Consider the following 13,658-nt stretch of genomic DNA (forward strand, 5'->3'; position numbering starts at 1 on the left):
GAGTAAAGAATACTGTGAGGATATTATTATTATTATTTTTAAATGCCTTCATGGATTTTAAGTCGTAAAATTAACCCAAGTTAACATGCTTAATGCATGCAATAACCAACCCCTTTTATTTAAAATACAAAAAAGGATGGCATAATTCAGCAAACTATTTTTAAAAACTAGGAATAACACATGCAATCGTTTCAACAATTAGTTCATTCACATACTTATTTAATGTAAAACAATTTCAGTTTCTTCACTTCTGAATTTAGTTTTATTTTCATGGCTTGCTGTTTTGGCAATATCATAAATGAATAGGCTACTGGATAACATAAATGTTCGAACTGACAGGAGCAATATTTCACACATAAAACCCTTCAAAAAACCCTCCCCTCCAATCCGTAGCTTCAAACACCGAACAAATGCATATCCCCACTAGGTGGTGGTAACAGACCAAGCACAACTGATGCAACAGCACTGTCTTCAGGCATTCTGGCTAGCACTCAGATTTACTGGGACTCTACACGTCATTTTTTAAAATAAATGTCACATAATTTTATATTCTTAAGAACACAATGAACACTCTGGAGCATCTGGCTCTTGAACTAAACACATTTAAAACATTTTCTGCTATTAAATGTTCACTTCTTTTCATGTACAACTTTGATTGTTCAGAGCCAGAAGGCCGTACACTAGTGCACTTACACTGTTAAATAGGGATTATGATCATCATGGGCATTGTAATATCTATTCTTGTGTTAAATGTCATGAATAAATTTCATTGGAAAGATGGTATTTTCCATATATTAAAGGCATAACACCATTCTCAAAATGTGAAAGTTCAGAGATTAGACTAATACACACCTGTGCAATTTCTCAAACTAAAAATATACCAAAAAATGACTTTAGGAAGGTTTCTATACATTATACAATATAAATGAAATGATACTAAGACAGGGGCCATTTTGGTACTTTATCTCAAAAACGTATTCACCATCCCCAGACTGTTGAAACATGTTACTATACTATATATATATATATATATATATATATATATATATGTGTGTGTGTGTGTGTGTGTGTGTGTGTGTGTGTGTATAAGATAAGATAAGATATAAGATATACTTTTTATTGAACCCTGTGGGGTAATTTTTACAGCTAATGTTAACGTTGAAACATAATATTGTGCAATGCTATACTATTTAATATCACATGACCTGATAGGAATTAATGAGCCATCAGGCTGAAATTCAGTCAAGTATCACTCTCGGGGAAAGAGAGTCAGCATTCTCTTCTTTTGAAAACTTGATATTTGGTTGTATTTTGAAGGGTATGCACACATGCGTGGGTGTGGTGTTCACATGATTTCAGTCTATGAAACTATTTAAAGGGGGTTTGTTTTACTATATATAAGGGGGATTTTGCAGGAAAACCCCAATATGAAATACCATGTCATTTCTGTCACAAGCAAGCAGCATGATTTTAGCAGTAAAGTGACTTCCTCACTTTTCTAAACATGTTATTTATATAATCTATGTGACTGTGTAGAGAAGTGGGGCAAGTAATGAGGATAATTATCATAGTTAAATTAATAAAGAATCCAATAAATTATGGTGGGCTTCCAAAGTCCACCTTCAATTCGTTCATTCAGGAATTTGTAGCATTATAATGTTATTGTATGTATGTATAGTATAAACCTCCATGTCAAGTTAAGGAAAATATGTATTAATATTTGAGTATGTGTATGAAATATGAAAATATCAGTATCAGAAATGTATACTTGCTTAATACACAATGTCTTAAAAGAACATTACGGACATCAAAAATTGTGATGAGTAAGTAAAAATAATTTTAATTGGATAAAAATATATTTTTAGGGTAGCGACCATAACTACCACTTAACATAAAACATCAACACAGCTTTTCATTCATCTAGCTGCACATACATCATATTATTTACATGAACAACATCATATTGTTTATATATATATATATATATATATATATATATTTCAACAGCATATAAGGTGACTTCAGTAAACACAAACTGTTTTAAAACAAGTCCATGCTTTTCTTCAAGTGGCTTATCAAATAAAACAGGCATATCTGTGGTTAGGCCCTACTAACAAGAAGGAAGAACAGTGGTGCAGGAAGTACAGTAATCACTGACAGGCTGTCATAGCATATTTATGATTAGCATTGTTTGGTTCTAGAAAGCTTATACATAATGGAAATAACCCCCCCCCCCACACACACACACACAAATGCATGCATTGTTTAGCCCAGTACAGTAGCACACAGCTTGTATTCCTCCCATATACGAGACAGCTCCTAGATTACTAAAATCTGACACACCTTCACATTAAACAACAATCTGTCATAAGTCATGGGTTTGTAGTCCTACAGGTGCACACGTTTGTCTGCAAAGACTGGGAATCATGCAGCTTCGCACATTATAAGATTGCAACAATATTATTTTGGAGATTTTTTTTGTTTTAGCTCCATCGTGTTGGAAACACCAGTGCTCAGACGGGATTCAATTAACTAGAAAAGATCAGATACTGTAATTTTTAGCAGCGTAATTCACATCTGGAACGACCATGTCAGTGAGCACACAAATAATAATTCCGGCTGTTTGTTTTTCTGCAAACACTGAGATCCTCCGATAATTCTATTAATGTCTGGACAAATCTGTCAATTTTTGATGTGAATTACAGCTATTTTACATTTTTATAATACTTCATAATACTACAGCTATGTATAGCCTATTTATAGAATATATTTCATATATATTTGTTTGTAAGATTTGTCAAATTAGCTACATATATTCATATTTTTTACGTTTAAAATTTAAAAAAAAAATCTTTAAGAAAAAACATTGTTTCTTTATAATGTTATGCGTGTGTTGTGTTTTTTTCCCCCTGGTAGGAATGTGTGACGAATAGGCCTATACTGGGGAACAGCCAAACAGACATGTCCCCTCAGTAAATTTGGGGAGTAATAAAGGGAAAGGCTTTTCCCGTATGGACTGCCCGTTGAAATCACTGATGTGCCATGATTAAAATAGGTACATGACCGACATTATCCTGCAATACTAACTCCTTTTGAACAGGGCTAAAGACAGAGCACCTATTGGGTGTTGGCAGTGTCGGATTATAAATTGTGTCGTTGGCCATCACAAAACGTATAAGCCAAGACTAAAGACTCACGATAATATTAAAAATGTTTGATTTTGTCATAATGGACAAGACGAGGAAAAGACCATCACAAAGTCGAATCAGGCATGCCAAATTAGGGTTGAAACATTAGGTTGAACATCTCCAGGAACAGGGTTGGGAAGCCCCGCCCTAGACATTGAAAACAATGTAACTGAAGTCTAGCTCAGCAGCAGCAAATTGCTCATATTTTTACGTCGAAGCTTCCACGTACTTGAGTTCACTGTCAGACATGTTGATTTTAGCCACTGGGGCAGCTGGCTGCTCATTGTTACGGTACTGGATTGAAGCAACTTTGTTGCTTTTCATATTGAGAGAAGAGCATTTTTTGCAAGAGGCCCCTTTAACCAGGAGTAAGATGATGATGAGGGACAGAAACCCGGCAATGAGAAGGGTAACTATCGGAATAACAAGTTTTGGCTTGGGGCGGCACAGTTTGGAATGGTCACTTAGCGAACGAACAGACATGGCCCCGTTGCGGCTGTAGAAGCAGGTGGCTTCATCCAGGTCGCGGATGCGAACCCTAGCCCCGCGCAGGAGCTCCAGCCACCCAGCGGAGCAGCAGTTGAAGGCGTTGCCGGAGACTAAGACAGCATCCAGATGTGAAGCCAGTCCGGTAAGGAGACGCCCGTCCAGAAAGGTGAAGGCATTGTGCCTCAGATCTAACTCCCGCAGTGGGGAACAGCTCACAAGGTCCGGCAGAACCTCCAGCCTGTTCCAGGCCAGGTCCAGTCTCCTCAGTTTCACCAAACACCGCAGACTGAGGTCTGAGCCCTGCATCTCATTCCCAGAGAAGCTGAGCATCTCCAGGGTCCCCTGAAGGCCCTCTAGGGCTCCTCCCACCATCGTCATGGCCTGGTTTCCAGACAGATCCAGCGACACCAGAGGAGTGTGCTGGAACGTGTGTGGGAACAGAGTCTTGATACCATTCTCTCCGAGGTTGAGGTGTCTCAGAGTTTTGATCGTGCTGAATGAGACACAGGGGGCACCATTGACGTTCTTCAGTTGCAAAGGCTCAGACTCGTTGCCAGCGCATGGGTTCACCAGATTGCTCCGGAGGTTTAGCGTTTCTATCTCTGGCAGGGCCTCAGCCAGTCCGAGGGACTGAATCTGATTGGACTGAAGGTCCAGGGAGCGCAATGAGGGGAGGCGTTCTGATTGCTGGGTGCCCCAATGGCTGCTGTTTTTTGGGACGACATTGTGGCCAAAATCACGCAGGCAGTTGCTGCTCATGTTCAAGGCCTCCAGGGAAGGCAAGTGGCTTAATGTTTCAGAAGGGAAAGACGCTAACTGATTGTTGCTCAGGTCCAAGTGAGCCAGCAGCTCCAGGCTCTGATTAGAATATAACTCATAGCTGCCTACTGTACTGTAATGTATTTCCTCATACAGAGAGCTTGCTTCTGTAACGGACCTTTCTGGCATTAAGATGCCCAGCCTGTTGTTCTGCAAATGGAGATATCTCAAATTATTTATTTTGGGGAGTATGGGAAAATAGAGAAGGTTGTTGTAGCTCAGGTCAAGTGTTTCCAGTTGGTATGACTCATTACTACGGTGGGTGATGAAAAACTCCATGGAGTTCCTGCTGAGGTTCAGGAACTTGAGCCCATGAAGCCTGAAATCACATATGCAGGCCAGGTTGTTGCCGGCCAGGTTCAGCCAGACCAACCTCTTGAGGGGCTCGAACGTGCCCTCCTCAATGTCCAGGATGAGGTTGTTTTCCATGTCGAGGCTCCTGAGGTAGTGGCTCCTGGAGAACAGTGAGGACGTGAGCTTGGTGAGGGCATTACCCGCGAAATTCAAGTGGTTCAATGAGTAGATTCTGTCCAAGTAAAGCTCTGCAGCACTTTGGCTCAGAGCGTTGGAGGACATGTCCAGGCTGCGGAGCCCAAGCAGGGCCCAGAATGCTCTGGAGTTGGAGGCCGCGTTCTCGTTCAGAGCGTTGCCTGCAAGGTTCAGTGCACGCAGCCTGAACATCTTCTGGAACGTCCCCTCATGCAGGAATCGCAGGCCATTCCCACTGGCGTCCAGCTCCTGGAGAGCCCTCAGCTCCAGCACACCCATGTCTCTGATCCGGTTGTAGGACACGTCCAGTCTCCGCAGCCCCGGATCCAACCTGGTGGGAACGGAGGTCAGATTCAGGTTTCTGCAGGACAGCTTCTCAGGACTGACCTGTTGTAAGTACAGAAAATGTTGTTGATGCTTGTTATGAGTTCTGTAGTTACATTCTTTGAAGAATTATTTTCAGCAAAAAAAGAATTAAGTAGTGTATATATATATATATATATATATAAACACGCATACACACATAGTACATACAGTACATATATCCACGAATGCAGACTGTATGAATTCCAGTAATAAAACCCAATTTACTTTCACTATATAGTATTTCAATCAGGAAAACATACACTGCGCGATATTTTTCAATAATATATTTCTCAAGAACACCATAGTTATGTTTTGAGATTGGACAAAATTATCACAAATATTCACAAAATATATGAAATATTGTAAAATATTGTAAGAACATACAATAGTAGTTGTACTGAATTTGCATTCATCCCATAACAAATTTCAACAACAGGTACAAGTGGCTTCATTTTTTTCCTCAGGTTTGAAAGAAGGTACACTGCATTCATATTAGAGATTTAAATTAAGATTCAGGAGAGAAGCCTCCAGATAACCCTCATGAAGGTACCCCAAACTAGAGACATCTATACATACCTCATCTGCAACATCGTGGCTAGTATCCAACATCTCTCCTCCCCTCCCCTCCATCTCCCCTTCACTTCTCTTCCCTTTAATGTCTCCTTCACCTCCACATCTTCTCCTCCATCTCTTCTTCACCTTTCCATACCTTTTTCTACCTATTTTCCCCTTCACTGATCTTCCTTTCCATCAATTTTTCATCCTTCCTACCCTTTATCCATCTTTCCGGCATCCCCTTCAGACTACCTTCTTCACCTCTCTATCCCTTTCTCATCTCCCTTTTACCTCTCAATTTGTTTCCCATTTCTCTCACCTCTTCTCCATCGCCTTCCCCTTGTCTCCCATCTGCTCCTTCTTGTTTGTGTTTATAGACCAGTGACCTCTCTACAGAGGGCCAGCTGTGATCCCTTCCTCAAACTGAGAACCCCATCCATCCTGACCTGAGACGTCTGCCCTACACACCGCACGTCCTTACAACAGCACTGCTTTGCCTAGAACTTTTCATTTCACTGGACTGGCCGTATGTGAAAAGGTGGCTAGAAGGTGTAAAAGGTGGAGACAGCGCGTGAAGGCCTACCTTCACACAGCCGGGTGGAGTCGAAGGTGCGCGGGGCTCCTCGGGCGTCGCGCGGAAGGCGCCGGAGTCACCGCGCGAGCGAGACCACAGAGTGAGGAGGACGCAGATGAAGGTGCCGGCGGTCATCCTGTCTCTCTCCTACCGCCAGGCTACATGCCTCGCAGCTCAGTGGCCCGCGTCTCCGTTTATAGCTCTGTTATCATAAGCGGGGGGGGGGGGGGGGGGAGAAAAAAAACTCCCAGACCGTGGGAGTGATGGAGAGGAAGTGATGCGTGCTGATTCCATTCACCCTACTAGCGCAGTCAGAAATTCAAGTCAAATTTCTGCTTATTCTAATTTTGACCTAACCTAAAATAAATTCTCTCTCATCTGGTCACTAACAGCACTTTTTTTGCGCTGTTCCTTTTTTTTTTTTATCGCTAGTATGCCAATGTTACTTTGGGTTGTGAAGGCAGGGAACATTTTCCCTTCCATGCCGGACAGATCCATTCATCTCCTGTTTGTTCCGGCTGCTCTCCTGTGATAACAGAATGATAACAGAACCCCTCCCTGCCCCCATCCCAGTGTCCAAAATAGAAGGGAAAAACAATTAATGAAAAAGGGTACAGACAAGGCAGACAGCAAGGTAATCCGAGAGTCTCAAATAAATAGACACTCAGAAATAGATGAAATTGATGAAAGCTTGGGAAGCGGGGGGGGCGTGTGCAAACATACAGACACGCACACACACACACACACACACACACACACACATATGCGTGTACACACACCAAAACACAAATGTGCACACGCACGCACAAACCCTCACAACCCTGCACACATTCACAAATAACACACAGTACGTGATATATGCATACACACACTGTGTGATATACACACAACACAAAAACCTACACATACATGCACACACACACACACACACAACACAAAGATTCACAAATATGTATGCGCATGCACGTGCACACCGACAATTATAATTTGCATTAACGTTCACAAACCCAGGGCATCCCCTGATGTACAATACATAATGTAAATTATGGAAACTACCAAAGAATCATCTCTCATTGAGACAGGCAAGGGGTACCAGAGCAGCTGGCCTAGCCTGTGGTTTTCCCCTGAGAGGAGGGTTCCCCGCGGCATAACTGAAGGCATAACAGAAAAGACAGGCCCTCAACAAGCACTCTGCCAACAGCTGACATCCAGAGACAAGTCACCTTCCTGTTGTGACATGGCAGGGTGCTGGGAGCCAGAGATAGCGTCCATCAGACTCACTGTGCATCGTGGCGATACCCTCAAAGCCAGGCAGTGTCCAACCATTTAAGTGATTGCATTTGTTTTTCTTTTTCTTTTTTTCTGTTGTTTTCAATCCTGTAAATTGAGCATTGCCTATATAAGGGCTGCCAAACTCCAGGTCCCGGAGGCCTGCAGTGTCTTTGTGGCTTCTCTTCCATCAGTGGCTAATTTAGCCAGTCAGTGACTTACGTTTATCGCTCAAGTGCTGAAACACCCTGAAAACCCACAGACACTGCTGGCAGGGTCTGAAAACCCTGGCCAATATGATTATGAATGTGTAAAGAACTAATCATGGGATTAACTGAAATGAAAGTGCAAGGACTGCGGGGGTAGGAACGATGCTTTGGCACCAATGCTCCTTCTCACAGTGCTCATAATCTAGAAGGTATTAACAGTGTAATAAAAGGCACAGACTGTTTTGGTATATCAAAGATCAGACTTGAGAAAATCTCATTGTTACTTATCACAACTGACTGTTGGAGCCAACAGTGCTCTGAGAGAATGTGCAGGCAACGGATCGAAACTTCTGCAATATGCGTGTAACCCATGACGCTCTGTATGAGACATCAATGCGAAAAATTGGAATCTCTAGATTTGCAACATGCAATATTCTATGCAAATGTCAGGGCTTGGTGGTTTTGACAAATTTTTCAGAGAAGATGGACATGATTCAGGTGGATGTGTCATGTGATCCTCCTACATCAGATGGCTGGAATTTCTGAGGGCAGGTATAGTGGATTGTGGGAAAAAAAACAGAAGGCCTGTGGTCACATTTAACAGCAAGTTGAGTGAAATGGCAATCAGTAATGATATATTATACATTAAAATAGGTGCTTTTAAAGGACATTGCTTTTCACCGCCCATGACAACCTTTACCATTTTTTTGATAGCTTGTTTCAAGCTACAGAAAATATTAATACATGCCTTATAAAATTGGTTATAATAGTTTTAATTCTGTCAAGGTCCGTTTTATTTATATGTCCAGTTTCACAATAACAAAGTGCTTCAAATAGTAGCAGACAAACTCAACTCAACCATCAGTGCGTGGCAACCACCTGGGGATGCAGTTCAGATGTTAGGGAGGGAATTATTGAGGCAAGTTTGGGAACTTTGCCAGGACATTGGGGATCCCCCTACTTCTTGTGGTGTCACGACACCCAATAAATTTGTGTTTTTGTCATTTTACAGACACAAAATGTTTTTTTTTTTCTGAATTCAGAGCCATCCCCTGACTCAACAGTAAACATTTTCCAGTCTATAAATAAAGGGCACATTTTTTTCTTTAATGTTTAGGAGACGCTGTCAAAATAGTTTAACGCGACATTAATTGGAACGCTTTCCCAAACAGTCCCGCGGCCCCACTGTAAATATTTGTTTTTATTTCCCACCACAGCTGTCTGGCTGATGGAAGCTTTTTGATTGGATGTTCACACACGCAAAGTTTGCACGACACAAACCACATTTCCTAGGCGCACACAGAACACACTCATTATTTAAATCCCCCTTAGTTACATTGCGGGCATTTGTGGGTCATGTCATTTCTCAAAAAAGTTATTTTGAGGAATCTCCCTGCTGTCCTAGAAATCAAGAATTCAAAACCGTTCTCAAACACAATTTTCATCATGTTACTGCGATACGAGGAGATAGTGGAAAGCATTGTTTATAAATGCGTGCACACACATGGCACCGTCTGCATTTGGAAAAGTCGCCTATCCTTCACCCTGTAAAACCTTCCTCCTGCCGTGCAGTTTCCATTGCCCCCGGAATGACGCCACCAACAGACACACGCAGGTCCTTACTTGACAGAGGAAAGTATATAATCGCTCATTTCTACTGTGCTGGTGACAAGCAACAGGTCTTATAACCAAAATCTTAGATCAGATGGAGATTTTCAGCAGAACAAAATATATATTTTGGGTTGTAATAGAAATCAGTAAAATTACTGCAGATTGCAGACATTTATGAAAGAAACATCAATTTTCACCAGTATTCAGAAATAGCATTCCTTCACGTAACTACATTTTGGTTAGTAACATTACGTGTGGAACATTATTCTGCTGGAACGCTTTCAGATTTTACAGGCATCTTTAGACTTTACAAGCAAAATATCCAGCTGCGCACAAAGTGATGTTACCATGGATACATGTGTCAGCTAAGCATGTAAATAGTGTAATACTCTACACAGATGCACTGAGTCTATTTTTACAGACCATTATTAAAACAGGGAATAAACTTTTTTTTCTCTCTCTCTCCACAATTCAGAATTACCATCTGTGGCTCCTACTGTGTGACCTGTTCTCCAAGGGGGTTGCAGTTCAAGCGCTCCTCTTGCACCAGTGATAATTCCACAGAACTCCACAGTCCTCGCGGTGCTACTAGAGGGACCTAGCACCATCCAGAGGAGAGGCACATTTCTCACTGATGCTAGCTAGTAGGCTCCTGCCATGGAGTTGGGAGGAAAATGCTATCTGGAGGAAATAGGCTATCAAAAGGGCCAGAGGGGAAAGAGACTGTAGTTATGGTGCCCTGGGAAATGGCGCTGTGAAGGTGTGATGCTCTGGGGATGGGCATGCTACTACGCAGGTGTGATGCTCTCAGACCCACGGCGAGGCGGGGAGGGGCGTGGCTCTGTGCAGGTGTTCTCAGGGGAGATGTATCATTCCAAAAAAGGTCGAGTCTGCTTCCATGGCAACCTGAGCCTGAGGTCGATCCAGAATCACCAGTTCTAGCTCATCCTCTCGCTCCAGCTTCACAATGCCTTTTAAAGGACAGACACGGGTTCAAGTAGAAACTCAAGTGCACATGCATGCACCGAATGCTTTTTTAAATACTTTTATTCGTATTGTGATATTGTTTGTCTCTCCTTCAAATATCCATCAAAACACTTTTAGTTTTCCCTAGACTTGGTTCAGAGATCAGAGTTCAGAGGTCAAAGGGCTCACCTGCAGTGTAGCAGGAGTTGGCGCAGTTGTTTTTGGGCATCTCCTGAAGGCAGCGCAACAGGTCCGTAAATCTCTGCTCCGTTCCAGACACGTTGGACTTGCGTCGGCGGATCAAATGGCCCATGACTACCTCAGGGTTGTGGAACAGGACCTGGTGCAGGGTTCAATAGTCTCAAAGGTCATCATTACAGCATGCATGTACTTCCATTTTTAATGTAATGTATCATTGGCATTTACGGAGTTTCACAGTCTTACAATGGCGATAGGATAGCACCGTGTGGTAATGTCAAAAAGTGGTTCCTCTACCTGACTGAACACCATATAATAGCCATCTTGCTGGACAATTATTTTATTGTCTTTCGATGATACCGCTTCCCCATTCTGAATAGAAACAGTCCAAGGAATCACTGTCACATTATCTGTGCACAAAACCAGAAAAGGAAATATTTGAAATCACAGTATATTCAATAACAATAGCAATGCAACTTGATACAAAACCTCTTTTTTGTGTCAGGACTTAAACCTATTGTAAAACATAAAAAACGTAGGCACCAACTAGAGGTTGAATGAAAGTATTGATTTCAACTGGGGGAGTGGCTGATGAATACTGATTAATGTTCATCTTCACTGGTTGTTATTCAAACGCTGCTCAGCATAGCCTCTCAGTCAAACATGCAAAAACAAGTCTCAGCACCAGCCACTTCTAAAAAGTCACTCAGGGATGAGCATTAGCGCTGGCCTGGCACAATGGGAAGGCCAAGGACCATTGTGGAACAACTGCGTACCTCTGAGGACTAGGTTTTCATTGATTGTGGCAATAAGCTGCAGAAATGACCGCTGTGCTGTGAACAGAAGATGGAGACGTTAAAGGTAGATATGTTAAATATTCCTACTTGACCGTTTAATGGTCCACTCAGCAGAACAGTATACGATTTCAGTGGGACTCATCTTGGTGTGCCAGGAAGAACGGTGGAAATTTTCTTCTGCCGTCACTAAGAACCTAACAGTGGTTCAATTTACCACCACAACCATTTTACACGCACAGCTAGGATGATAAAGCTTGTGGTCTCATAGTGCGACTCATAGTACAACTGTCACCACCATGTGTTAGCTGACAGGGGAGGCACAGTTTTGCATGGAGCAATCCAGGCGCATCAGCATAGCGGTTGTGAAACAAGCACTCACCCACATGGCCACCCTGCTCTCGCTTCATTCTCAAGAAGGAAGTCTTAAGTGGATCTTGCCGACCTCTCTCGGTTTTTGTATGACGTAAAGCAGAGGAACTTGACCTTAATTTCTAAACGACAACAGTCAACACACAAAATGACCTATGACTATTCACCATCCTCTCTACACAAAATAACATTTAAAAAAAAGATATTTTCACAACATGTTTTAAAAACTGCAACAGAAGCTGCAGTTAGCACCTTACATACCTCCCATGTCTCAGGAATACCCTGTCCACTGTGGAGATCTACTGAAGCAGACTGGCTCAAGTGAAACAAAATTTCCCCTTTGAGTTTCTCCAGATCATTTCTTAAAACACTGACTTCATGAATCAGAATGAGACTGAGGGATAACGCCACCACAGTCACAAACATCGAGACATTGTACTGAGTAATGGCTGCACTCCTGGAGAGGACATTCTTCACCGAAATCCACCAAGACATGATTAATCAAACTAGTTTTAGGCACATAGATGGCATCACATGTCTGACTCTCTCGTTACTGCGTGGGCAGGAAATTAAAGTACGCAATGTTCAATTTTAAAAATAGACACCAAAAGAGGAACTTCAGGTCAACTTGTATACAACTCAATTTGCCATATATATATTTGGTGAAGAATGACCAAAAACATAGCATGCAAAGTTAAGGAAATGACTAATTATGTACAGAATAGACGCTTACTTTCAGGATTACAGTATTTTTTACAAAAATGTACATCACAGGTCAGAATAATTTTGCTTAATTTTGTTTCAAATTACACACAGGAACATGAAAACTGGTGCAAGTTTGATTCACAGAATATGGACAGTGTATAATATTAACAATAAAAAATTATCTTCAGATTTGTTTGGTTATTCATAACCCAGCAAAACCATGACGAACCACAGTCGCCATCTCCTGGCTATACCCCATACAACATTATGGGCTGCCATTTTCCAAAATAAATTTCCTTCTCAGCCTGTTGAGGTATCAAGTGGTTATTAGTCCTTAACCTAAGCTAAAAAAGACCATTCCAAACCAAACAGAAGACAATATATGACTGAAAAAGACTTTAATTGTATGAATTGAGAAATAAAGTCCATTTACAAAAAAAGTACATTCTATTTATATATACATATGTACAACCACAATACAGTTTACAAATGTACAGCATATTCCACAAAGTAGGATAACAAAGGTTTTTACTACCATGACTTGTCACACAATCCAACTGAACAGAAAGGCTGCCGACAATGGCTTCTAGGGACAATAAACCAGGAAAAACAGAAAAAAGTAAAACTAAAAAAGAAAAAGAAAACTATAGCTACTGTGTGGACATTACATATTCCTCTGTCAATTTTGCAACATGCTCTGATGTGAACTTGGGGGATAACGGATTAACCAAAGCCTAGTAGATATATCAGTAATAATCAAATCAGTGGGCCTGTAATTTAGGATAACAGATACTTTTGGATACCATCTGGCAATTTGGAATCAGTTGACACAAGTCGCTATAAAAAGTGACAAACCTTTTGGCTATACCGTAAATAATGTTATAAACATGACATACAATTCGAATACATGTTCTTGAAAAATAAAGTACATGTTCATTCAAGAAAGGCAGCAAAAAAGACATTTCTTCAGTGATGAGACATGTCAAACATTTTATTGAAATTACCACCAGCCAATCAAAGGAATTCAAAGTGTTCAGAGATGGGTTATCCTAAA

The 13,658-nt window shown here is 41.4% G+C and overlaps 2 protein-coding genes across 3 annotated transcripts; both read right to left on the minus strand.

The window, feature by feature from the left end:
• Positions 1–1,814: 1,814 nt before the first annotated feature.
• Positions 1,815–6,665, minus strand: LOC118223268 (transforming growth factor beta activator LRRC32-like). Of its 2 annotated transcripts, none has more exons than XM_035409563.1 (2): positions 6,490–6,665; positions 1,815–5,372 (listed from the first exon to the last, which is right to left on the minus strand). In XM_035409563.1, exons 1-2 carry the CDS (start codon positions 6,613–6,615, stop codon positions 3,396–3,398), a joined length of 2,103 nt encoding a protein of 700 aa, XP_035265454.1. In that variant the 5' UTR covers positions 6,616–6,665; the 3' UTR covers positions 1,815–3,395. The 2 variants fall into 2 exon arrangements, with proteins under 2 accessions (XP_035265454.1, XP_035265455.1); XM_035409564.1 differs by having other exon boundaries at positions 1,815–5,316; positions 6,490–6,573.
• A 2,721-nt stretch (positions 6,666–9,386) lies between these two features.
• On the minus strand, positions 9,387–12,464 carry LOC118223270 (tumor necrosis factor ligand superfamily member 13B-like). The gene is made up of 6 exons (XM_035409568.1): positions 12,161–12,464; positions 11,910–12,021; positions 11,510–11,566; positions 11,031–11,143; positions 10,725–10,875; positions 9,387–10,540 (listed from the first exon to the last, which is right to left on the minus strand). Exons 1-6 carry the CDS (start codon positions 12,392–12,394, stop codon positions 10,425–10,427), a joined length of 783 nt encoding a protein of 260 aa, XP_035265459.1. The 5' UTR covers positions 12,395–12,464; the 3' UTR covers positions 9,387–10,424.
• Between the last annotated feature and the right edge of the window lie 1,194 nt (positions 12,465–13,658).

Source organism: Anguilla anguilla, chromosome 3 (genome assembly GCF_013347855.1).
Source record: "Anguilla anguilla isolate fAngAng1 chromosome 3, fAngAng1.pri, whole genome shotgun sequence".
NCBI lineage: Eukaryota > Metazoa > Chordata > Actinopteri > Anguilliformes > Anguillidae > Anguilla > Anguilla anguilla.